Source organism: Schistocerca serialis, chromosome 1 (assembly GCF_023864345.2).
Source record: "Schistocerca serialis cubense isolate TAMUIC-IGC-003099 chromosome 1, iqSchSeri2.2, whole genome shotgun sequence".
In the NCBI taxonomy this organism is placed as follows: domain Eukaryota; kingdom Metazoa; phylum Arthropoda; class Insecta; order Orthoptera; family Acrididae; genus Schistocerca; species Schistocerca serialis.
Window position 1 is genome coordinate 854,871,671 of NC_064638.1, and position 25,843 is coordinate 854,897,513.

General features: G+C 38.2%; 1 protein-coding gene across 1 annotated transcript in view; it reads left to right on the forward strand.

Annotated features, from left to right (window-relative positions):
- The window catches only part of LOC126485348 (transcription initiation factor TFIID subunit 2), a 114,263-nt gene extending 88,741 nt beyond the window's left edge, over positions 1-25,522 (forward strand). Inside the window, exons 16-19 of the mRNA XM_050108866.1 lie at positions 1,103-1,262; positions 1,502-1,687; positions 22,407-22,643; positions 25,030-25,522. Coding sequence (XP_049964823.1) covers positions 1,103-1,262; positions 1,502-1,687; positions 22,407-22,643; positions 25,030-25,320 — 874 coding nt within the window. The 3' untranslated portion in view covers positions 25,321-25,522. The remainder of the gene's footprint in view (positions 1-1,102; positions 1,263-1,501; positions 1,688-22,406; positions 22,644-25,029) is intronic.
- The last annotated feature ends 321 nt before the right edge of the window (positions 25,523-25,843 follow it).

Genomic DNA, 25,843 nt, shown 5'->3' on the forward strand with positions numbered 1-25,843 from the left:
TCATCGTACATTGTTAACGTGGGGCTCTGCAGCAGACCACGCATATGTATTCACAAGTTGACCTTATTACATTGTCAGTTATGATTGCAGTGGGCGTGGGACCATTGGGATTCGACTGTCAATCAATGGAAATGTGTTGGCTCTTCAGGTGAATCATATATTTACTATATTAGGTCAGCGGTTGTCTCCACAAATGCCATCATTGAAATGAACAGCAGCCTGAAATATGCAGTGTACCATGGACTCAGGCTAATGGGAGCAGTATTATGCTGTGGGAGACATTCTCCTGCCCTTGCATGGGACCTGTGGTAGTAATCGAAGACATGCTGATGACTGCAAACACCTGCACCCCTTTGTGTTTGATGTCTTCTCTGACTGTGATGTCCTCTTTCAGCGGTATAATTGTCCATGTCTTTGAGCCTGAAACATGCTACAACAGTTTTAGGAGCACTGTAGTGAACTCACATTGATGTCTCGGTGACCAAATTTGCATGGTGTAAATCCTACGGAACCTATGTTGGTTGTATCGGGCAACATTACCATGTACACAAATCAGAGGCCCATTATTTACACGAATTACATGATTTGTGTGTAGACATGTAATGCCGCATACCTCCCCAAACCTACCAACAAACTGTTGAATCCCTGATACAAAGGATCAGTGATGTATTTTGTTCCAAAGCAGACAAACAAGCTATTAAGCAGATGGATGCAATGCTTTGGTTCATCAGTGTATATTTGTTTATTCTTATGAATGTGTGTAAAGTGATTCTGTTTTTTTGTGTGTGTATTCTGGTGTTTCATGTTTTCTGTGTGTAAAACAAGGGATACTCACTGATAAACAGGTGGCATTCATTCAAATATACTGGTAAAGATTTACACGAAATGCTGGAATTATATACACAAAACAGAACAACTTGCATACATAAGAATAAAAGTAATGTATTTTCCAAACAACTTGCCCATTATATTATGTATACATATTTTTTCCATTTTTTTAAAGCCCACTTGTGTTCTCCCAGTTGAGCATATTTTTATTTATTCTTCTTCCATTATACCCTGTAAACGTCTATATTTGTATCTAATAAATTTACTTTATTAGTTGCATGCTGTCACATGATTCAAAACTGCGGTGTGATATTGTGGACCTTTATTACACTCTTTATGGAACTCGTCGGCCTGTGTGCCTGCCCATACCTGAGCTTGCCTCGGTCCTCACAGTAAAGCCTGAAAAAAAAAGTAGTCCTGTTATGGAGAAAGAGGTAAAACCCATTTTCTGCCAATGCTTTTTATATTTTGTGTGGCTTGTATTATAAGGATATCTTGTTTCAAAATGAGCACTCTGTGTATCTTTTTTAATATCATTAATTTGCCTGTTGTTGGTTCATTCAGTAAAATTCTGATACTAAATATGGCTATTGTACTTTGAAATTGTGTTTGCCAATAAATTTACCTGTTGTTTGGTTACCATGGTGCACAGAATATATGGATGTTTAAACAGGTAAAACTACCGATACAGACTGTACCATTTGTGATGGGAGGTGTACTAGAAACACCACACCCTACTGGAGTGAAACGCAAAAGTTCATCTCCTATGAGAGAAACAGAGGTATTGACAGATGATAATCTTGGATTGGTCACTGTAGAAATTGTTTCTGGAGAAGAAGGGAGCAAAGTTCGAGTGAAGGTAATAGTAAAAGATTCATGTATTTTCTTTTATTTAAAACAGTAAGGACATATCCAAGCATTCCTTTCTTTTGTCTAAAGCTTTATAAAGAAATTTAATTAAAATAATTTTATGGTTCTGCAAGAGTTGGGTAGCAACCTATCATGCAATGACCATCCCATTCCAGACCTCACATGCTAGCTTTTATGTTCCTATTGTAGGGATACAAATGTTATTTAGAAACCAGTTTTAAAAAAATGCTCATTGGGGGAACATGACACTAAGTGCATGACAGCTATTTCCACATAACAGCTTACAGTAAGTTATATAACCTTGTAAGGCATGTACTGCCTCACAAATTGTAAGATGAATCTTTGGTGAAACCATAGTGTCTTGCTAATTGTCACCCTACTGCATTATCATTTTTGCCTTATTGAAAAGCAACTTGATGCATCTCAGTTAATGATTTCTAAGCATCAAAGTATAGAGATGCGGAACTCTTTTTGAATAAGTTACCTCTGCTCGATTATGTTCTCCACCTGGGTGACCAGGAAAAATTCACCCAGGGAGAAGATGTATCGTCCTTGGAGGTCACTTTGCATTTCTGTGAACTCTGAAGCAAACTTTCAGTTCTCTTTCATACCTGTATGCAAACAGTTTCTTTTTTGGCGCATGTTTATGTTGAATCTCTGTTTGCAAATTGTGAACATATTTTGGTACTCTTTTAGCATTCCTATAGGCCTGTTGTTTGTTGCTGTAGCAAACTCGTTTAATTGCACGATTTCCACCATCATACAACTAATTAATACCCCACTAGCAGCAAGATAGTGTAACACTGGTACAATATGATAAGAGCAGCACTTATGTGCCACAATACAATCTGAACAGTGGCACAACTGTTAACGTCATTTGGTCTCCATACCACAGTCTTGCAGGATATTGGTACATCATCTGCTGAAATGGTCTACAGGGAAACACTATGGCTTCTGTCAGAATTTTTAATGCTATGACAATTCCCCTCTGCACAGGAACTGCTGTTTCTACTGTAATAGGTGAAACATCTAATCTCCAAGCTTCATCCTACACTGACATCCCGCCACAGAGAAAGCAACGTTTTTCTCCATGAAGACTTACAAAAGTGTTCAGATATAATGTTGAAGAAAGATGTTATTCACACCCCACTTCAATTGCCTTACACCTTCTCTTACCAAGTTTTAGCATATTCTAAAAATCCTGTACAGCAGTGAACTGACACCCGTGTTGCTTGAAAGGGTAAAACTGGTGTACCTTTTACCTGCTGGCAACCTGCCAGTTCAGTGCTATTCCCATTCACCTCCTTATGTAATGAGCAACATCATTGAACTGCAGACAGCAACAATGGTAATGCCAACATCACCTAGCCAGGCCAGCCTTCAAGTTCCACATCTTCTGATGCGTGTTGGTGCATGTGCTGGTGAACACATTGCATGTCATTGACTTTTAGTTTCCTTTGGTACATGTATGCAAACAGTCTCTTGTTTGGTGCGAGTTAATGACAAATAAAATAAATTTTGGTTCTCATTTAGCATTCTTATATGTGTGCTGTTTATTATTGTAACATTACTCACATATGATCACAAAATTGAATATTTTAAGTACTTAATTGAGTGGTCTGTTCTTCTGCCATTCTTATTCACTTTTAAACATATCAAAATAGTTTGAAATCACAATAAGCATTGCCACAACCTCCACTCCTGCAACCAGCAGTGCTATCTTCACCACCAGCAAGTGAGAGAGAACAAAAACAATAATAATCTTTCATGAATCCAACATAATCCATATTTAAAAGTAATCATAAAGCATGTATGCCGGCATATACCAAATTCCCTGTGAGTGTGGGAAGACTTATGTCGGACAAACAGTACGCACCATCAAAGATCGTTGCTGAGAACATCAAAGGCACACTCGACTGAAATATCCAAATAAGTCGGCGGTAGCAGAGAACTGTTTGTCCGAGAAACATGAAATGGATTATGAGCGTACCAAGATCCTGGTTCAGACCTCTAAATATTGGGACAGCGTTATAAGGGAGGCTATCGAAATTCGCTCCAGGGAAGATCTTATCAACCGTGATTGCGGCTACAATCTCAGCAAGGCTTGGGATATGGCATTGAATGTAATTGAGAAGACTCTCAGCAAGAAGTACGAACTGGCGGCCAGGGTGGACGTAGCAAGCACATTGACGCTATGACAGATTCCGACGCCCACGTCTTCGCGACCGCCGGCGTGCGGGCGCAGGTGGCGAAGAGAGCGGCCCGCGGGGGGAGGGGATTTAAATCGGCCGCCTGCCCTTAGGAGCTCAGTTCGTCAGCGCACCTAACGATGGCGACATGCCTGATCGCCGAAATATTGTGCCCGTTGGACACTATGAACCGGCGGTATACCCGTGGACTGTTCAAGCATGAAATTTGTTGTTAACAATCCATTTCAGTTTGAGGGTAACAGAGATATTTACAAATACAACACTAGAAGAAAAAATAATCAGCGCATTCCAGTCATTCATTAATATGATTCATAGAACTGGCTATATAACATCAGGTTTGTTAATAATCTATTCATCACTCATCTCTCCCTTTACAATCAGATATTACAGTCTAACACGTTTTTGCCATGACCCCAAATAAATGATAACATTGCACAAAATTAGCAATATTATTTTTACATTTAGTACACAATTTTATCCTCAGAATAAATCAGATATTTTTATGTTCAAGTATATATTTTGGTGTTATGTAACTTTGAAAATGTATTCCAAGCTTTAAGTAGTTGAATGGCTTTAATTGTTGTTATAAACTGTTTATCAGTTCTATTGTATTTTACATATTATTTGCCTATATCTAATCCTCTTTTGTATCATAAACCAGAAAATTTCCTAGAAATTTATCTGAAAATGATTCCAAGTTTAGAACTGACATAGGAATAACAGCTGACAATACAATGCATGTTTGATATTTCTATGAAACAACACTAATGAATAGTTTTCTTTGATACTTTGTTGTCTGTACCCTGAGAATCATTTTTCAAATCATAATACTAAACAGATGTCATGACAGAGTGTGGTAATTGTTATGTCACTGAAAGAGGAACTCTCCAATCTTGTATCTCTGTATGATGTAGTTTGTTGGCAGAAAGTAAGAGAAAATATTGCATGTAATTCATGTAGAAACTCATTTCACATTTTTCAATTTGCAAAAATCCTGTATGGTATGACTGCAGCAATTCTTTTGAGCAGAATTCTTGAAGATTCAAATTGTTTATACAAGTATACTTGCATTTTGTGTGCCCATCTTTTAGTAAATCATCTCCTGGTAAATTACAATTGTAACAATAAGGGCTGTTGACTTTAGGTAGATAGAAAATAACTGATTTAACTTTGCCTGGCTGTGGAATGTGTCCCAATATTAGTCAGCTGTGCCCAATAAATTATTTATGGTGCAACAGATGTTACCAGTGATGTGTGGTTGTTGGTACTGTTGCTGCTGTTATCATTGTCTTCTGTCTTACGATTGCTTTGATGCATTTGAGCCTCCTTACTGCAGTTAAGCTTTGGTCTTCCTCTGTAATTTGCGCCCTCACACTACACTACATTACAACATTGACGACTCCTTAATGCCTCAGGACATGTTCTATAAAACAATCCTGTCTTTTAGTAAAGTTGTACCATAAATTTCTTTTCTTTCCTGTTTGATTTGGTATCCCCTCATTATTTATCTGATCTACTCATCTATTCATCAGCATTGTTGTGTAGCTCACATGTCGAAAGATTCTGTTCTCTTCTTGACTGTACTGTTGTATCACCTACATTTCCTTCCACACAATGCTACACTTCAAACAAATAACTTCAGAAAACTCCTCCTAACTCTTAAATTTATATTTGATATTAACAGATTTCTCATTTTCAGAACATTTCATTGCTGTCCGCCCCCAGTAGCTGAGCGGTCAGCGCGACAGACTGTCAATCCTAAGGGCCCGGGTTCAATTCCCGGCTGGGTCGGAGATTTTCTCCGCTCAGGGACTGGGTGTTGTGCTGTCCTAATCATCATCATTTCATCCCCATCGACGCGCAAGTCGCCGAAGTGGCGTCAAATCGAAAGACTTACACCAGGCGAGCGGTCTACCCGATGGGAGGCCCTCGTCACACGCCATTTCATTGCTGTTGCCAGTCTGCATTTTGTATCCTCCCTACCTCGGCCATCTTCAGGTGTTTTGCTGTGCCAATAACAAAACTTATCTACTTCTTTTAGTGGCTTTATTTAATCTTTGTTGATATTCATCTTACAACCCAGTTTTGTAACATTATGTTATGTACCTGTGGTAATATGCGGTCAATAGCAGCACTTCTGTCGAATCTGACTGAAAAGTGGTTTCTGAAGTAGGCTATTTTAAATAATAGGATCTGCACCAGTTTGCAGTTCAAACACTTTAATTGAACTGTGATGTTGAATAACCTACACATTATGGTCAGATATTGTGTCATCAAACATAGTTTATGCACAGATGAAATTAGTCACATACTGCACTTGGTTGATGTCCTATAATGACAATAGTTCGAGAGCAGTAGCCTAACATAGACATAATTGAACACAATAATTAACATGTAGTCAATAAATCATTAACATACTGCCTAATTACACTGTCCTTCCAAGTAGGTAGTAATATCATAACGAATGCACTATGCACAGTAAGTATAATTTGAAAATAACACAGTTCACGGTCCATGACTATTGTCACAGTTTGCAGAATGCATTATTGAAGATTAACAAAGTTCATGAGATTAATTGCAAGTTCACCATCAGTCATTAAAAACAGTCACTGAATTACAGAATGATCTGGATGCAAAAGTTAGATAAAACTCTGCACCTTCTGCAGACTGACTAAAATTACTTCTGAAATTTTCCTTTTATAAGTTTGCAATAATTAAAATTACATTCAGCTATTGTTACTTGCTGTATTTCCATTTGTTACAGTTAAAGATTTCCATTTCTGAATAACTGAATAGTGGAATAAGATTTGTTTTGACTGTGGACTATTAGATAAAATAATAATATAATGGAAGGAAACATTCCACGTGGGAAAAATTATATATAAAAACAAAGATGAGGTGACTTACCGAACAAAAGCGCTGGCAGGTCGATAGACACACAAACAAACACAAACATACACACAAAATTCAAGCTTTCGCAACAAACTGTTGCCTCATCAGGAAAGAGGGAAGGAAAGGGGAAGACGAAAGGAAGAAAACCCACTTCCTTTCGTCTTCCCCTTTCCTTCCCTCTTTCCTGATGAGGCAACAGTTTGTTGCGAAAGCTTGAATTTTGTGTGTATGTTTGTGTTTGTTTGTGTGTCTATCGACCTGCCAGCGCTTTTGTTCGGTAAGTCACCTCATCTTTGTTTTTATATATAAAAGATAAAATAATAATTTCCATTAAATTATGTTAGCTAGCTTTGCGAAAAAATGGAATTCTGTTTCAGAAACAATGCTTTAACTGTGAATGCTAATTACTCTGTTACTAAATGTGTTCAAAAGTTACTATGATATTTTCAACATTAGCTATGTAATTGCTTCATTTGTGTTCATATATTTTTGATTTACTTTATCAGGATGTTTGTTATTGGGTGTGTGTTTACACATGAACAATCATAATAAAGTGTATGTTACTGGTATTCGTGATCATCATGGTTTTGGCAAAAGGAATGTAATAAATACTAAAGTTAAGTTAGAAAAGCCTGTGGCAATATTTGAGATTTTTGGTACTGTGTACATCATAAAAATAACACTATCAAAGATAAAAATGGTGGTAGGAAGAAAAACATAACGGGGAGAAAGAATCCCGTGTTCAGTTACAGTTTCAAGGTGGCATCCATTCTGACCAAATGCTCTTGCAAGTCCATCTGTGACAGAATTATAATGTGATTGGAAAACCACAAAAATTTAATTTCTTCTGCCTCAACTTTAATCCTCTCTCCAAATTTCTTCTTGGTTTCCTTTATTTCTTGCTCAGTCTACAGATTGGATAATATCAGCTATGCAGGCTATAACCCTGTCTCATTATCTTGTCAGTTACTGCTTCTCTTTCATGTTCTTTGACTTTGATAACTGCGATGTGGCTTGTGTACAGATCGTAGATAACCTTCTCCTTCCTGTATTTTATCCTTGCTACCCTCTGAACTTCAAAAAGTCATTCCAGTTTACACTGTTAAAAGCCACCTACAAATGCTCTGAACGTAGGTTTACATTTTTTTCAGTGTGTCTTGTATGATAAGTATTCCCTCACATTTTCCTACAATCCTCCGGAACCCAAACTGATCTTCTCTGGGGTCAGGTTTTACCAGTTTTTTCAGTCTTTTGTAAGTAATGTGTGTCATTATTTTGCAACCATAACTTATTAAACTGATGGTTTAGTAATATTCACAATGGTCAGCACCTGCTTTCTTTGAAACTGGAATTATTACATTCCTCTTGAAGTGTGATGATATTTCACCTTGCTTATATATTTTGCATACTAGGTGGATTATTTTTACCAGGAATCTTACTGATTCTGAGACAATGTCTTCTGTTCCAGGTGCCTTTTTTTTCAGCTTAAAACTTAAGTGCTCTGTTAAATTCTTCTCATAACATCGGATCTCTTATCTCACCTTCATTTACTTTCTTTTTTGTTTACATAATGTTGTCTTCAAGTTCATTTCCTTTGTGTAGCTCTTCTATATGTTCATTATTTCCACTTTCATCCTTCACTGCTGCTGGCTTGCCATCTGCCCTCTTAATGTTCATCCAGATACATCTTTTTCCCCAAAATTTTCTTTAATTTTCCTGCAGGCAGCATCTAACTTCCCTTGGGTCATTCATTCTTCTACAAATTTGTATTTCTTTGCTAGCCTTAACTGTTGTGCCATTTTGTAGTTCCTGCCAATCTCTTCTTTTAGATGTCTTTATTCCCATTTCTTGCTTCATTTGCTGTGTTTTTGTATTTCTACTTTTTGTACTTAAATTCAGTTTACCATGTGTTATCTAAGACTTTTACTGGCTGTTGTCCTTTTACATATTTGATTCTCTACAACCTTCACTATTTCATCCCTCAAAGCTACCCATCTGTCTTGCATTGTTCTCCTGTTCCTTGTTCTAGTAAATCATTGTCTAGTGCTTAAACTGAACTGCATACAACTTCTGTTCTTTTAACTTATCTGGATCCCATCTCCCCAATTTCCTAACTTTCTGAAACTTCTTCAGTTTCAATCTGCAGTTCATAACCAATAAACTATGGTCATAGTCCACATTTACCAGTGGAAATGTTCTGTACTGTAGATGTTGTATTGAATCCTCTGTCTTACTCTTTTATAATCTGTCGGAAATCTTTTGGTATATCCAACCTTTTCCTCATAGACAATCTTCTTTCATAATTCTTCAACCCAGTCTTAATCATGATTAAACTGTGCTATGTGCAAAATTCTACCAGGCACTTTCCCTTTTCATTTGTTTACCCCTTACTCAGACTTCAAAAAGAATTTAGTAATTCCAGTTTCAAAGAAAGCAGGTGATGACAAGTGTGAATATAACCAAACTGTCAATTTAGTAAATCATGGTTGCAAAATACTAACATGAATTCTTTAAAGAAAAATGGGAAAACTGGCAGAAACCAAGCTTGGGTGACATCAGTTTGTATTCCAGAGAAATGTAGGAACACATAAGGTAATACTTATACACATAAGGAAATACTTATCTTAGAAAATACTAACGCAAATTCTTTACAGATGAATGGAAAAACTGGTAGAAGCCGACCTCAGGGAAGATCAGTTTGGATTCCGTAGAAATATTGGAACACTTGAGGCAATACTGACCCTATGACTCATGTTAGAGCTAGATTAAGGAAAGGCAAACCTACGTTTCTAGCATTTGTAAACTTAGAGAAAGCTTTTGACAACGTTGACTGGCATACTCTATTTCTAATTCTGAAGGTGGCAGGGGTAAAATACAGGGAGCGAAAGGCTATTTACAATTTTTACAGAAACCAGATGGCAGTTATAAGAGTCGAGGGACACGAAAGGGAAGCAGTGGTTGGGAAGGGAGTGAGACAGGGTTGTAGCCTCTCCCCGATGTTATTCAATCTGTATATTGAGCAAGCAGTGAAGGAAACAAAAGAAAAATTTGGAGTAGGTATTAAAATCCATGGAGAAGAAATAAAAACTTTGAGGTCCGCCGATGACATTGTAATTCTGTCAGAGACAGCAAAGGATTTGGAAGATCAGTTGAACGGAATGGATAGTGTCTTGAAAGGAGGATATAAGATGAACATAAACAAAAGCAAAATGAGGATAATGGATTGTAGTCGGGTGATGCTGAGAAAATTAGATTAGGAAATGAGACACTTAAATTAGTAAATGAGTTCTGCTATCTGGGGAGCAAAATAACTGATGATGGTCGACGTAGAGAGGTTATAAAATGTAGACTGGCAATGGCAAGGAAAGCGTTTCTGAAGAAGAGAAATTAGTTAACATCGAGTATAGATTTAAGTGTCAGGAAGCCGTTTCTGAAAGTATTTGTATGGAGTGTAGCCATGTATGGAAGTTAAACATGGACGACAAATAGTTTGGATAAGAAGAGAATAGAAGCTTTTGAAATGTGGTGCTACAGAAGAATGCTGAAGATTAGATGGGTAGATCACATAACTAATGAAGAGGTATTGAATAGGATTGGGGAGAAGAGAAGTTTGTGGCACAACTCAACTAGAAGAAGGGATCGGTTGGTAGGACATGTTCTGAGGCCTCAAGGGATCACCAATTTAGTATTGGAGGGCAGCGTGGAAGGTAAAAATCGCAGAGGGAGACCAAGAGATGAATACACTAAGCAAATTCAGAAGGATGTAGGTTGCAGTAGTTACCAGTGAAGACCACAACAACAACAGAAGATAGGTCAAGAAAAGGTAATCTGACATCTCTAGCATTTGTAGGCTCAGTGAAAGGTTTTGACAGTGTTGAATGGAATACTCTTTTTGAAATTCTGAAGATAGCAGGGATAAAATACAGTGAGTGAAAGACTATTTACAACTTTTACAGAAACCAGACAGCAATTATGAGAATCGAGGGGTGTGAAGGGGAAGCAGTGGTTGAGAAGGGGGGTGAGACAGTGTTGTAGCCTAGCATTGGTGTATATTGAGGAAGCAGTGAAGGAAAGAAAAGAAGAATTTGAAGTAGGAATTTTAAAGTTTAGGGAGAAGAAATAAAAATTTTGAGGTTAGCCGATGACATTGTAATTCTGTCAGACACAGCAAAGGACTTGGAAGAGCAGTTGAACAGAATGGACACTGTTTTGAAAGGAGGATGTAAGATGAAAATCAACAAAAGCAAAACAATGGTAATGAAATGTAGTCAAATCAAATCAGGTGATGCTGAGGGAATTAGATTAGGAGTCAAAACACTTAAAGTAGTAGATGATTTTTGTTAATTGGGCAGAAAAACAACTGATGATGGCCAAAGTAGAGAGGATATAAAATGTAGACTGCCAATGGCAAGAAAAATAGACACAAGTTGTAGGAAGTCTTTTCTGAAAGTATTTATATGGAGTGCAGCCATGCATGGAAGTGAAACATGAATGATAAACAGCTTACACAAAAGAAGAATAGTAGCTTTTGAAATGTAGTGCTACAGAAGAATGCTGAAGATCAGGTGGGTAGGTCACATAACTAATGGGGAGGTAGTAAACAGGATTGGGGAGAAAAGAAATTTGTGGCACAACCTGACTAGGAGGAGGAATAAGTTCGTAGGACACATTCTGAGAAATCAAGGGATCATCAATTTAGTATTAGAGGAAAGTGTGAGGGGTGAAAATTGTAGAGGGGGGCCAAGAGATGAATACAGTAAGCAGATTCAGAAGGATGTAAGTTGCATAGTTATTCAAAGATGGAGAGACTTGCACACGATAGAGTAGCATGTAGAGCTGCACCAAACCAGTCATCAGAGTGAAGCCCATAACACTCACCCTAGTCCATGTTCTTCTCCTATTTTTACCTTTCTACTATTGAATTCCAATTGCTCATCACAGATTTTCATCTCCTTTAATGATCTGAATATTTTGTATCATAATACATTCTTTCAACCTTTTCATCATCTGCAGAGGTAGTATTATGTGAACCTATTACTGTGGTAGTCATTGGCTTTGTATCTGTCTCTGCTACCATAATGCCCCCACTATGCTGTTAATAGTAGGTTGTACACATTAATATTTATTTTTCCAATTATTTGACTTACTCCTGTTTGATTTTGTGTGGGTAAATCTGTACTCGTGTGTCCATAAGTCTTGTTGTTCCTGCCAACACACTCTTGGTAATTCTCATTATATCAAACTTCACCTTATCTGTTTCTGTTTTTAAATTTTGTAACCTTCCTAACCAATTAAGGGAGCTAACTTTCCCCCCAATAATACCCAAAACATCAAATTTTTTCTTCCTGATGACAACATGTTTTTGAGTTGTCCATGCTTGAAGATCAGAATGAAGACTATTTTCCTGCAGAACATTTTATCCAGAAGGATACCATCATCATTAAACCATGCAGAGATATGTGTTATAAGAAAATAGAATAGCTGTAGTTTCTGCTTCTTTCACCCATTCACAGCAACAACATTGCAAGGTCATGTTGTCCGAATATTACAAGGCCCCACATCAGTCAATTATCCAGAGTGTTGCGCGCCTACAGCTACTGAAAAGTCAGCTGTCCCTATTCAGGAACCACATGTTAGCCAGGCCTCTCAACAGATATCCATCTCGTGTGGTTGCATCTATGGTTCTGTTATTTGTTTTAGTGAGGCATGCAGTCCATCCGATCATGGTGAGAAATCATAAAATATCACGTATACTTTTACTGTAGAATACTATTGTGGGTTAATAATAGCATCAAATGTGACCTATTTAGCTCAGTAAATAATATAATGACTATAAATAACCATTTTCCACATAGCCTAACCACCTTACTGTTGCTATAGTTGTGGTAAGTTATAATATATCCACATATGAGATGAAGTTAGTCACCATTAGATATGTATAACAACACCAAGTGTGGCTACATTGAATGTTTGTAAAGTATTTATAAAAAAATTTGTTGGAATAAGCCTTCCAAAATGTTTTATACGGTTATATTTTTTCTGTGTTCTTTCTTTCAAAAATTCACCTCAGATTTGTGCATAACACCAAACAAAACAGACGTCTGATGTTACTTTGTTAGCAGCCTGTGCAAGAAGTTGTATAAGGAAGCACTGCCCCTCCTGTACAATTTTCAACTTCTCTCTGTTACCAAATTAACTATTCCGTGATGCTTCAGGGTGTGCCCTATCAATGAAGCCATTCTTTTAGTCAAGTTTGAAAGCTTCTGTTCTCTTTCTGTCCGTACTGTTTATTATTCATGTTTCACTTCCACATACCTCAACAACATAGAAAAATACGGTGGAACCTTGCATGACGAGCATAATTTGTTCCAGAATCTTACACATAGTGTGAAGCAGTCGTTAATAATGTGGTTCACGTGGACAAAGTACTGAAAGTTTTATCTGATTTATGACATTCATTCAAAGAAAGTTATACATACATTATCATGTAATTTATTATTCAGGGTACATAACTAATTCTTTTTTACTAGGAAGCTATCTCTAGTCATTTGTTTCTACCAACACCTCTTGAACATGCAACACAGCATTATTGTCAGATAAATTTGTAGTGCCTGTAGCCACTGCTTTATTGGGGGTGATTATTTTGAATGTATGGTGCAGCTGATTCCCAAGCTTTCAGCATTTCTCATATTGCATCAGAAGATTGCTGCTTTGCTGTTACTGCCTCCTCCTGCTCCTGCTCCTGCTCCTGCTCCTCCCACCCTCCTCCCCCCTGAAGAACTCCTGTCCACAACTTGCTGATGTGAAACACATTGGAACACCATAAGCTATTCAGTGGTCATTTCTTGGCTGTGATCTTCCACAAGCTCATCAGTATCATTGTTATCCACTTGTAGTCCAATGCTCATGCCCAAAGACACAATCTTGTTGTTTGGAGTAAAGCTTCTTACAGTTTGAAATAATCTGCTGGTCCTTAGGCTGGAATAATGGAATGGTTTTGGGAGGCTGAAATTCGATCTTGATGAATTGAAATTCTACAATGAGGTGGTCATATAGACCTGGAGAATGGGCAGGAGTGTTATCCATAACAAGCAAGACATGGAGTGGCAGATCCATCTCCATCAAATATTTTTTTGCCAAAGGACCACTTCATTGATCCAATCACAAAAAAGATCCTGTGTCACCCAACCCTTGTTGATGGACCTCCACATCACATTTAACCTGCTCTTCTGGCCTTTATGCTTCTTGGAGGGTCATGGAGTTTTTGACTGGTAAACAAGCAGTGCTTTCATGCTCAAATCACCACTTGAATTGCCACAGAATAGGAATGTGACACAGTCTTTCATTGGCTTGTGACTGGACAACACATTCTCCTCTACTGTTACAAAGGTACGCTTCGGCATCTTTTACCGGTATAGACCTGTCTGATCACAATTAAAAACTACCAGAATCTACAAGCATCTTGAAGGTGCTGATGAAGTTCTCTGCCCCATTTGTGTTGGACATGGCTGCTTTGTCGTGCCTCTCAATGCTGTGGATGCCTGTTCTTCTTTCCAACTTCTCGAACCACCCATGACCTCACTTAAACACACACTTCATCCATTGATGATCCAGGTGTCTTCTTAAAAAGGTTGGCAAAAATCATTCTCGCCTTCTCACAAATAATGTTTTCATTAATAGTGTCGCCTTGCAATTCCTTTGCAATTGTCCATATAAAGAGCAACCTTTCGACATCATCCAGAGTACAGAACCGGTGTTTAGATACTCTTGTCACTCCCTTTGAAGCATCTGTCTCCTTAATCTTGTTCTTGTTCTTGAAGATAATTCAAATAGTTGATGAAGACCGATTGTATGTGCAATGCTCACACCACATATGTGTTTTTCAATCATTTTACTTTCAATTCTAAGATCATTTTCTTTCTCTTATGGTTATCTTCTGGCTTTATCTTCAGGGACATTTCTATGAAGGTTATTAAAATTAGCACAAAAAAAAAACACTGTGTAAACACAAGTTTAGAAAAATGTGTGACGACAAGCTGCACCAACATGGTAGGGGAAACAGTGCTATACCCAGACTGCAGTACATGCTAAAGACATTGTACGATGCTGCTGCCGATAATGAAAGGTGTTCATATTGTTGAATGTTTCCCCTGCCACATGCGAACGGCTGGTGACGTAACACTAAATTATTGTCACTCATTATGCAAAACATCGATTGTTAAGTGAGTCTCTTTTTTTTTTTTTTTTCAATTTGTTTTGGCTGTTACGCGAACTGCACATTATGGGAGGTGCTCATTAAGCGAAGTTCCACTGTACTGTCAGAAAAGCCACTTAAATTTATATTTTTTAGAAAATATGTTCTTGCTATTGCCACGCTGCATTTTACATCCTCATTACTTCTGTGGTCAGTTATTTTGCTGCCCAAATAGCAAAACTCACCCACCAATTCTGCATCTATTCCCCATCATCATCTGACTTTATTTAGCTACTCTCTAAACACTCTTATTTTATTTTTATTCATCTTATAACCTCTTTCCAAGGCTCTACCCAGTATGTTCAACTGAGCTTTCAAGTGCTTTTGTATCTCAGCCAGAAGTATGTTATCAGAAAATTGCAAAGTTTTTGTTTCTTCTCTGAACTGTAATTCATTTTTCAAATCTCTCCTACTGTTGTGCTTGAACAGATTTCAGAAAACAATGGTTAAACAATGTATAATAACCTTTTTATTCTCTTTCATTCATTCATTCATTCAGAGTGTTTGTTTTTAGTTTATGGGTCCTCAGCAAGTCATTCATTCTTTGTGTTCCATAGAGCCCATTACAAAGGAGAACCTCCAGAGATATGGAACTTGTCGGGGTATACATGAACAGAAGACAAGAAATTTATGTACAGGAATACCCCACACTTATGTAATAGGTGGGATGTAAATGGGGGTCCAATTTTGCATATAAATACATACAAATTATGTTCAGTTGGGACCAGATACCAAAGAAAACAGTATACTGTAAAAGAAAAATGTTTAATAAAAAGTTCAACATTACAACAAATTATATTACAGTGCAGTATTATACATTGCAACAATATAAAATGAATTTATTATGCACTTGAAAGATCAGTTGAAGATACTGGGTAGTGCCTTCCAAAGAGGTTATAAGGTGAATGTAAATGAAATAAGAGTATAGAAGTGTAGGTCCATAAAATCTAAGTCTCATCTGATGAGAATTTTGTTTTCTTTCCTTGCAAAATTTCCTCATGGCATGCTAACAAATATTTTTATTCCCCATTTTTTAGCAGAAATTTGCTTTTCATTGGAGTCTATTTTGTTTAAAATTTGTAACCTATTTGCAATTTAACCAAGGCCCCTTGTCAAGTTTGCAACCATCATTTGATCTTCTGATTATTGAACTGGGTCCAAAGTAGTAGATTGTTTAGTGTTTTGCCCTTGCTCATGCATTTCTATAAGCTTATCAATTGTCAACTCCCGATTATGTGATTCCAGCAGTTCTTGAACGTCATCACCGTACTCTAAATTTGTCTCTGCAAGATTGACCACTTCTTCAATCACATTATAAATTTGGATTTGGTGCTGATTTCCCCTGATTTTCATTGGTGAAAAAATATGGACACAGTTTTTTACAGTCACTATTTAAAGTTATTTGTGAAATTTCATTCCAAGATTTCCAATAATTCTCAGAGTGTCTACAATATTGAATTGCTTCCAAAAGCCTTTAACACAGAGCTCATTGTTTTATCTCAAAGCTTCATATAGATGTTCAAACCATCATCTGTAGTAAACTGTAAATGTTATAATGACTCCCTGATCCATCGTTTGAAGCAAGCTGGTTGTATCGTTGTTGTTGTGGTCTTCAGTCCTGAGACTGGTTTGATGCAGCTCTCCATGCTACTCTATCCTGTGCAAGCTTCTTCATCTCCCAGTAACTACTGCAACCTACATCCTTCTGAATCTGCTTAGTGTATTCATCTCTTGGTCTCCCCCTTCGATTTTTACCCTCCACGCTGCCCTCCAATACTAAATTGGTGATCCCTTGATGCCTCAGAACATGTCCTACCAACCGATCCCTTCTAGTCAAGTTGTGCCACAAACTTCTCTTCTCCCCAATCCTGTTCAGTACCTCCTCATTAGTTATGTGATCTACCCATCTAATCTTCAGCATTCTTCTGTAGCACCACATTTTGAAAGCTTCTATTCTCTTCTTGTCCAAACTATTTATCGTACACATATCACTTCCATACATGGCTACACTCCATACATTTACTTTCAGAAACGGCTTCCTGACACTTAAATCTATACTCGATCTTAACAAATTTCGCTTCTTCAGAAACACTTTCCTTGCCATTGCCAGTCTACATTTTATATCCTCTCTACCTTGACCATCATCAGTTATTTTGCTCCCCAGATAGCAAAACTCCTTTACTACTTTAAGTGTCTCATTTCCTAATCTAATTCCCTGAGCATCACCCAACTTGATTAGACTACATTCCATTATCCTCGTTTTGCTTTTGTTGGTGTTCATCTTATATCCTCCTTTCAAGACACTGTCTATTCCATTCAACTGCTCTTCCAAGTCCGTGGCTGTCTCTGACAGAATTACAGTCTCATCGGCGAACCTCAAAGTTTTTATTTCTTCTCCATGGATTTTAATACCTACTCCGAATTTTTCTCATGTTTCCTTTACCACTTGCTCAATATACAAATTGAATAATATCGGGGAGGTGCTACAACTCTGTCTCACTCCCTTCCCAACCACTGCTTCCCTTTCATGTCCCTCGACTCTTATAACTGCCATCTGGTTTCTGTACAAATTGTAAATAGCCTTTCACTCCCTGTATTTTACCCCAGCCACGTTTAGAATTTGAAAGAGAGTATTCCAGTCAACATTGTCAAAAGCTTTCTCTAAGTCTACAAATGCTAGAAACGTAGGTTTGCCTTTCCTTAATCTAGCTCTAACATGAGTCATAGGGTCAGTATTGCCTCAAGTGTTCCAATATTTCTACGGAATCCAAACTGATCTTCCCTGAGGTCGGCTTCTACTAATTTTTCCATTCGTCTGTAAAGAATTCGCATTAGTATTTTGCAGCTGTGACTTATTAAACTGATAGTTCGGTAATTTTCAAATCTGTCAACACCTGCTTTCTTTGGGATTGGAATTATTATATTCTTCTTGAAGTCTGAGGGTATTTCGACTGTCTCATATATATTGCTCACCAGATGGTAGAGTTTTGTCAGGACTGGCTCTCCCAAGGCTGTCAGTAGTTCTGATGGAATGTTGTTTACACCCAGGGGCCTTGTTTCGACTCAGGTCTTTCAGTGCTCTGTCAAACTCTTCACGCAGTATCCTATCTCCCATTTCATCTTCATCTGCATCCTCTTCCACTGTATCAAGGGACAAAAATACAACTTTCATACATGGGTCAAAATTAGAGTAACGGGAAGATGACCTGATGTTTTGCTGTGTAGCAGCATCATTTTACATGGGATTTGTTTTAATTGGCGATAATGTTTGTCTTCCGATATGAAGTAATGATGAAACCAATGCTCAGAAGGAGAAGCTGTCACCCAAGACCTAGTCTTTGACTTCCATTTCTGGGTGTCAGCTTCTCTTTCTGATCATTCATTTGGACAACCCTTCATATGTGAAGTTGAAAGTTATTGCCAATTAAAACAAATCCCATTTAAAGTAATGCTATTAATCAACAATGCACCATATCATCCTCCCGTTACTCTAATTTTGACCTATGTGTAAAAGTTGTATTTTTGCTACCGGATACAACCTGCTTGCTGAGGCCAGATTGTGAGCACCTGCACATGATGAGTGAAGCATTCTGGGTGGTGGGGGTAAGGAGGAGGTAGTGGCAGGGAGGGGAAGGGACGGAATGGTAGGGGTCGGGGACTGTAAAGTGCTGCTTATGGGGGGTGGGGGACTGTAAAGTGCTGCTTATGGGAGTGTACAGGGACAAGGTGGAGAGAGGATAGGGCAGCTAGGTGCAGCGAGGAGTTAGACGGAGGGCAGGGCAACTCAGATTTAGATTTATTTTTTAAAGCTCTTGGATTTTCTGAGTGATAAACTAAGAGGGGTTTTGATTTACAATCACTAGCTGCATTCTCACCATCCATTGCTCTCAGCTAGCTTTAAAATCTGGAAAGTTTTTCTCTTCATGGCATTGTTGATCACTTAATTTTTAGCGACAAAGCCACTTTTCACATTAATGGGAAAGTGAACAGGCTTAATTGTCAAATCTGGGGTATAAAGCATCCACACGAATCCATTGAATTTGAGTGTGATTCCCCAAAGGTAAATATTTTTCTTGCCTTGTCACGTCGATAACTGTACGGGCCATTCTTATTCGCCAAGAGCACTGTCACTGGATATTCCTACTTAGACATGTTGCAGCAATGGCTGATGCCTCAAATGCAATCGGACTCTCCGTCCATCTTTCAGCAGGATGGGGCTCCACCTAATTTTCATTATGAAGTTCGTGGGTACCTGAACACAGAGTTGCCGTGTCAATGGATCGGCCGTGCTACATAAGGGTACAGCTGTTTCATTAAATGGCCATCGCAATCACCAGTTCTCACTCCGTGTGACTTTTTTCTGTGGGGACACATTAAAAAACTGGTGCATGTACCGCCTCCACCACATGATTTTGCAGAGCTCCAGGAGAGAGTACAGGAAGCGACTGCCAGAGTCAATGATGCCATGCTGGGACAGGTGTGACAAGAACTCGATTATCGTATTGACGTCTGCCGGGTCACTCATGGTTCACATATCGAATGTTTGTAAAAAAAACTTTGAGTTTTTCTTCAAAATGCAATATGTGTGTCATCTGTACAATGTTTTGTTCTTGCGCAATAAATAATTGAAAGTGTTCCTGGACATCTTTGGCTGCCTTCTCAGCTTCTTCTTTCAGTCCCTCAAAAATTAGCTTACTGTGAGAACACACCATATTCTGATCAGGACACTTTTTCATTCTTACTTGATTATCACACCATAATTTTAACATTGTTTCCATCTGCATGATAATAACATGACATTTATGAATGATACTTGAATTCCAAGACTGAGCAATTTTCACAGCTTTGAGATTTTTTTCATTGCCTTTTATAACTGTTCTGATTTTTGATTCCATTAGATCAAACTTCTTTGTCAATTCACAGATTTTAATTTTTGCATCAAATTCTTTGATAATATTAAGTTTACATTCCAAAGAGAATGATTTTCTTTTCTTGTTTGAGGCAAATGAATTAATTCGCTTAGTTTGAATGACATAGAACCTATCAATGACACCAGTTCCGTGGATAAGATGAGTCTGCTCAAAGCGTGTCTGAACCTGTCGTAAACTGATCACTTTGTGGCCGGAGTGGGGGAATAGAGGTGTGCGACACTCAAACATATGAATCACATAATTCCGGATTTGTGTAAAATAGGGTAGCGTGAGTCAGTGTTTAGTACTATGCTGTTCATGCTTATGCTATCTAAATTTAACCGAATAAATTAGAAATAAATCTCCTGCTTCTTCTATTGTATTATGCTGCCCAGCAAAAGAAATTAAGCACCCAGAAGACATGGTCAACATAACTTCATACACATACACACCATCAGTGGGTGTGTAAATGATTTAGAGTTGCAATTCTCAGTGAAAAGTAGGACGGCTACCAGAGTACATTACTGTTGTTCATGTTTAGTGTTGTTACTAGGCTTTGTAGGACATAAGAGGCACGAATGGCGTCAGATCTGGAGTGATCACTGTGAAGGATATGGAAATGCTGTGTACTTGTGTGAGACAGAGTTATCAGCACCTGACAGTATTTGAAAGAGGCCTTGGGTCTCCATTTAGCTGGCTGATCGAATTATGCAATATCCAGATTTGTGGGGCATTCAGATGTGACAGTGGCCTGATGGTGAAATGCATGGAAACAACGGAGCAGGCTTACTCGTTGTCAAATTTCTGTTCTACCATGTTTGACCATTCCAAGGGAGGATCGCTGTATTGCGCACCAAGAACTTCGAAACCCGTTCGACATATGCCTGCCATCGAGAACAAGAAATGGACTCCCTGTAACGTTCTTTGTCATCCGATACCATTGGTCAGAGACTAGAAGAAGCAAGATTAGGTTATTATTGTCCCATGGATAAGCTTCCAATAACCCAACAGAAATGGCTGTGTTTGGAGTGGTGCTTTGACAGGAAGGCATGAACTATTGATGAATGAAGTCAATATCATTCAGTGGGGAATCACAGTTCTGCACTAGCCAGATGACCGTTGCCAACAAGTATGGCGGTGAACTGAGGAGAGGTCCTATTCTTCAAATTTTTTGAGAGGCACAGCAGTGTTACACTTGGTGTCCTTGTGTGGGGAGCCATCGAGTAGACTTCAGATCATGGCTAGTGGTCATTGAGAGAACTCTGACAGCACAATGCTGTGCCACGGGCACGCTGGCTCCTCATGTGTTGTCTCTTCTGTGACAGTATCATAGTGCCATTTTCCAACAGTACAATGCATGTCTCCACAAGGACCGTGTCTCCATAAACTACCTCCATGTGGAAGTGCTCCCATAGCTGGCAAAATTCCCAGATCTGTCCCCAGTAGAACACGTGTGGGACCAGATCAGTCGTCATCTCCATCCCAATACCATCATTCAGGATTCTAGGCCACCTTGCCTCAGGGCAGGATACAACAGCTTTATGATACCCTTCCCAACTGAATCAGTGAATGCACCCAGGCAAGAGGGGTCGGAACATTACAGTGATAATGGGCTCATATTGCCAAGTTCTCTGTAAATTTGGCTCAATATTATAATCATTGAAATAAAATCAAAAACCGTATCATCTCTTGAACTCTCAAAGTTTCATTTTGTTACCTGCTCCGCTTCTGGGTGCATCAATGTTTTTTGTCAGGCAATGTATATAGCTGGAGTTTACCTGCTATTAGTAGCTTCATATTTACTTGATTACAATGGTACTCTTGAAAGAAAATATACACCTACACCTACATCTGCAAATACAGTCATATTCACAGCACATTACTACTTATCATACAGGTTCACAGTGAATACTGCTACTTGCTGTGTAGCTAAAAGAATTTTTAAACCTCTGAATTTAAATATTAAAATAATTTGTAGAAAAGAATTCCTAATGTAATATGTTTTTAATTTGTAGAGATTGGCAGTTTATTGCTTAATGTTTGACAGGAGGTTCTTGAATACCTTCCCATAAGTACGTAATTCCATCCTGAACCTAGACAAAGAAGTGAAGTCTACATGAAAATTATTTTTGTCTTTTATTGTGACTTTATGTATCACAGTTCAGCTGAAACTGATTTTTGTCATCTGCGGCAAAAACCATTAAGGAGTAAGTTATTGGAAAGTGAGTGCAAGAATTCCAAGATTTTTAAGAAAAAGCTTTTGCATGTTGTATGGTTATCTGTTTCACACACTATTTGTAGTGCTCATTTTTGCTGAGTAAACACTTCATTTACTGTAGGTACGCTGCCCAAGAACATTATTCCATAAGATATGTGACTCCCGTTATGTGATTGTTTTTATTACTTTGTTTATTTCTGAAATACCACTTTATCTTTGAGCAGGAGTCGACACCGGTACCAAATGCTCCAGTACCTGGTACATCTAGAGCATCAGTGCCAGCACCGGGGCAAGATTCAGTCCAAGAAGGAGAAGTGAAAACAGAATATTTCTCAGATAACTCACAATCTCTTCCTGGCATCATGGGAACCCAAGGACCAGTTGGATTTGAACCAGGGATGTTCCGGAAGGAAGGAACAGAAGGTGAAAGCAAGCATCATAAATCGGATGCTGTGTCTAAGGTATGTGCCAGCTATTCTACATGTATGTAAAACTGTCATGAGAGAGAGGAGCTCACATTGGTTTGATAAATGCAACAATATGTCTTAGAAAACAGTCTGGTTTTTGATAAATTGTAATTGAAAAATACTAAAGTGCCCAAGTATTACTGGCAATAGGCAGAGGAATTGTGGAGGAGAAAATAGATTAACAGAACTTCTGAGGGGAACTTAAAAAGTGTCTAAGGAAAACACTGATAGGATTGGTGTGTTAAGTTCACATCCATAACTTAGAGCGTACCTAGAATTTGAGCTGGAAGGGAGAGGGAGGCCCGCAACTCATATTACAGTGCTGGCAATTAAAACTGCAATACCATGAAGGTGACACGCAAGAAACGTCATATTGGCATGAAGTATACCACATGGTTGCATGTTGTTTGGTAGTGCTTTATGCCTCCTGTCAGAAATAAAAACTTTTCTCAGCATATGATGGATTTGACAGTAGTAGGGTCATGGCTTATCAGCACTGTGGTTAAAATTATATCATTGCTGCTTGCATTGGGAAGGCTGCCAGACTATCACACACATATGGAATCCAGTGGATTCAGGAGGGCCATACTCAATGGCAACCTGAATCTCAATTGCTGCACACAGTTAGTTCTCAACAGGACAGATTTGTTCACTTGGCTGTGCAGGATCTTACAGCCACAATACATACCTTGATTTAGGAAATGGCGTCATTTTGCAGCAAGACAAGTATCTACATGAACAGTGTGGTGAAACCTGGAGCACCAGGGATTGTCAGCATGGCTACCATCCTCATAGCTTTCCTTGGTGCACCAACAACAGCCAGTGACAGCACTGGACACGTCTAGTCCAATGCCATCATTTCTGTCAAGCCTGGGTCAGTGTGCATCATCATGATGGGCATATCGCTGTGTGGAAGTCCTGAGGAGAAGGAATGTTGCCAGGTTACATGCATCATCATCGTATAAGCTTAGCACATGGCCTGATGGCATGGATTGCCATTTGGCACACAATATGATCACCTTTGTTTACATAGCTGGTAACTTGGGCAGCAGGCATTCAATGCGAGTGTAGGGTGTTGTACATGGGTAGACTATTAGAACAGCCTAGGAGAGATGGAAGGAACATCAGTGACACACCAATCTAAAACAATGAAACAGGTCAACAGCCGAGCAGTGCCTTGAATATAATCAAGAAACACTGTACGACAAGATCAGCATTGTGGTGCAGATGACAAGTTTCAGGGACACTGTAATTAATGAGTCTGTCAGAACAAAGGCATCAGAAAACCTAATAAATAGGGCAAAGGTTTCAAATTAACAAAGGCAGTCCAGGCAGTGAGTACACTTAAAAGCAAAACTGGCAGTAACTGAAGAAGGTGACTGGGTCAGTCACCAACTATTGTGCATACAATGGAAACAACAACTTGACTGAACACTTAAAAGTACACTATTTGCACATATTACTTTGCTGTCTGCTATATGACATTCAGACATTTATAAAATACTTTCTATACTTGCATTTTTGGAGGAAAAAAATTGTGAATTGAAGCTGCAGTACTACTAGAAGATTTTAGAACCTGAGTCATTAGGCATCATCAGTTTCAAAAATAATAGCAGCAAACAATAAAAAAGTTTAGAGATTTCATGACAGATGGTTGTTGGTACAGCTGCTACTAGTCATTGCCATGTCCTGGCTTTCTTGAAATTGATATTGAAATGATATTACATATGGGTGGTGGAGAAGAATGTAAGTTAAGTTTGTGAAAATCATACACAGCTCATAAAATTAAGTGCGTGTAAGTGCATGTTGTCTGTAAGGTGAGAAGAAATGTGTGTGTGTGTGTGTGTGTGTGTGTGTGTGTGTGTGTGAATTTGCACATGCACGTGTGCATGTATGTGTGCGTGTGTGTGCTTTAGTTCATAAAAGATTTCGTGTAAGATTTAGCTAAGTTCTTAATCTTGTTTACATGCCTTTCAGTGACTCAACACCTCTACAGTTCAGTGAGTTGTTACCTTTACTCCTTGAATTATTTACATTCCATTTTGACTGCCCAGTAATGGATTTATATTTGTAGAAATGTTGACTATTGGGAATACATCATTACATGTGGGTTAGATTTCAGCCCACAGCCACATTCCATATATATCACATAAATTAGCACTTAATCAGCCTTGTACACATCTTGAGAAAATATTACATTTGAATAGCTCAAGATTGAAGAGTGTGTGAGGAAATAAACATATTTCTATAGACAAGAAGTGACAGGTAGCCATGCCCTTGATGTAGTCAACTTGGAGTGTGTGTTTCAAATAAATATGGACACTCAAACATGACATTATTTTTATGTAATCTTTTTCTTTACATGGCATTTCTGTTTCAGCTTAAGAAGAAGAAGAAAGACAAGAAAAAGCATAAGCATAAACATAAACACAAACATGATCATAAACATGGAAAAGAGAAGGATAAAGATAAAGATAAAGATAAGGACAAAGACAAGGAGAAAGACAAAGACAAAGATAAGGATAAGGATAAGGAAAAAGAAAAGGAAAAAGAAAAGGATTCCAAAGAAAAGAAAGAACCTAGCAAACTGAAAGTTAAAGAAGAGACACTAAGTTCAGGAAGTTCAAGTCCCAGTCCTTCTGCATCAGCATCACGTGAATTCACCTTCTGAAAGCATAATATTTACATTTATACAGCTCTGATTTGCAATCTATGTTTCTCTTTGTCTCACAGTTGTAAAGAGGTGTCTCCAGGCGTCTAAAGCAAATGTAAGAATTCTTTTAGTACCAAAGTTTTGGACTGTAACTGTATAAGATGCAGCGTTTCTTTTTTTGTTTGTTATTGTACGTACTGAATAAACAGAATTTTATCTAGATGACTAGTAATTATAGTTGCAAGTTTTATAACTTGCATATCAGGATTATCATAGTAACCTTTCTGCTGAAGTTGTGGTTGCAGACAGAACTCAGTAAACAAAGTGAGTTGTTTTTCAGAAGCTGAATTGAATGTAACAGCTATAAACATCTCACAGTTAAACCATTCTCCCTCACCGTTATGAGCAGTCACATTGGTTTTGCATCTGAAGAGTTAAACACTTTTTTAAAAAAGTAAACAGGAAGTGAGCATCTTAAAATTTGGTGCAATCTTCTCAGTGAAATACTGATCTCAGTGAAATACTAGCTTGTAAAGAAACA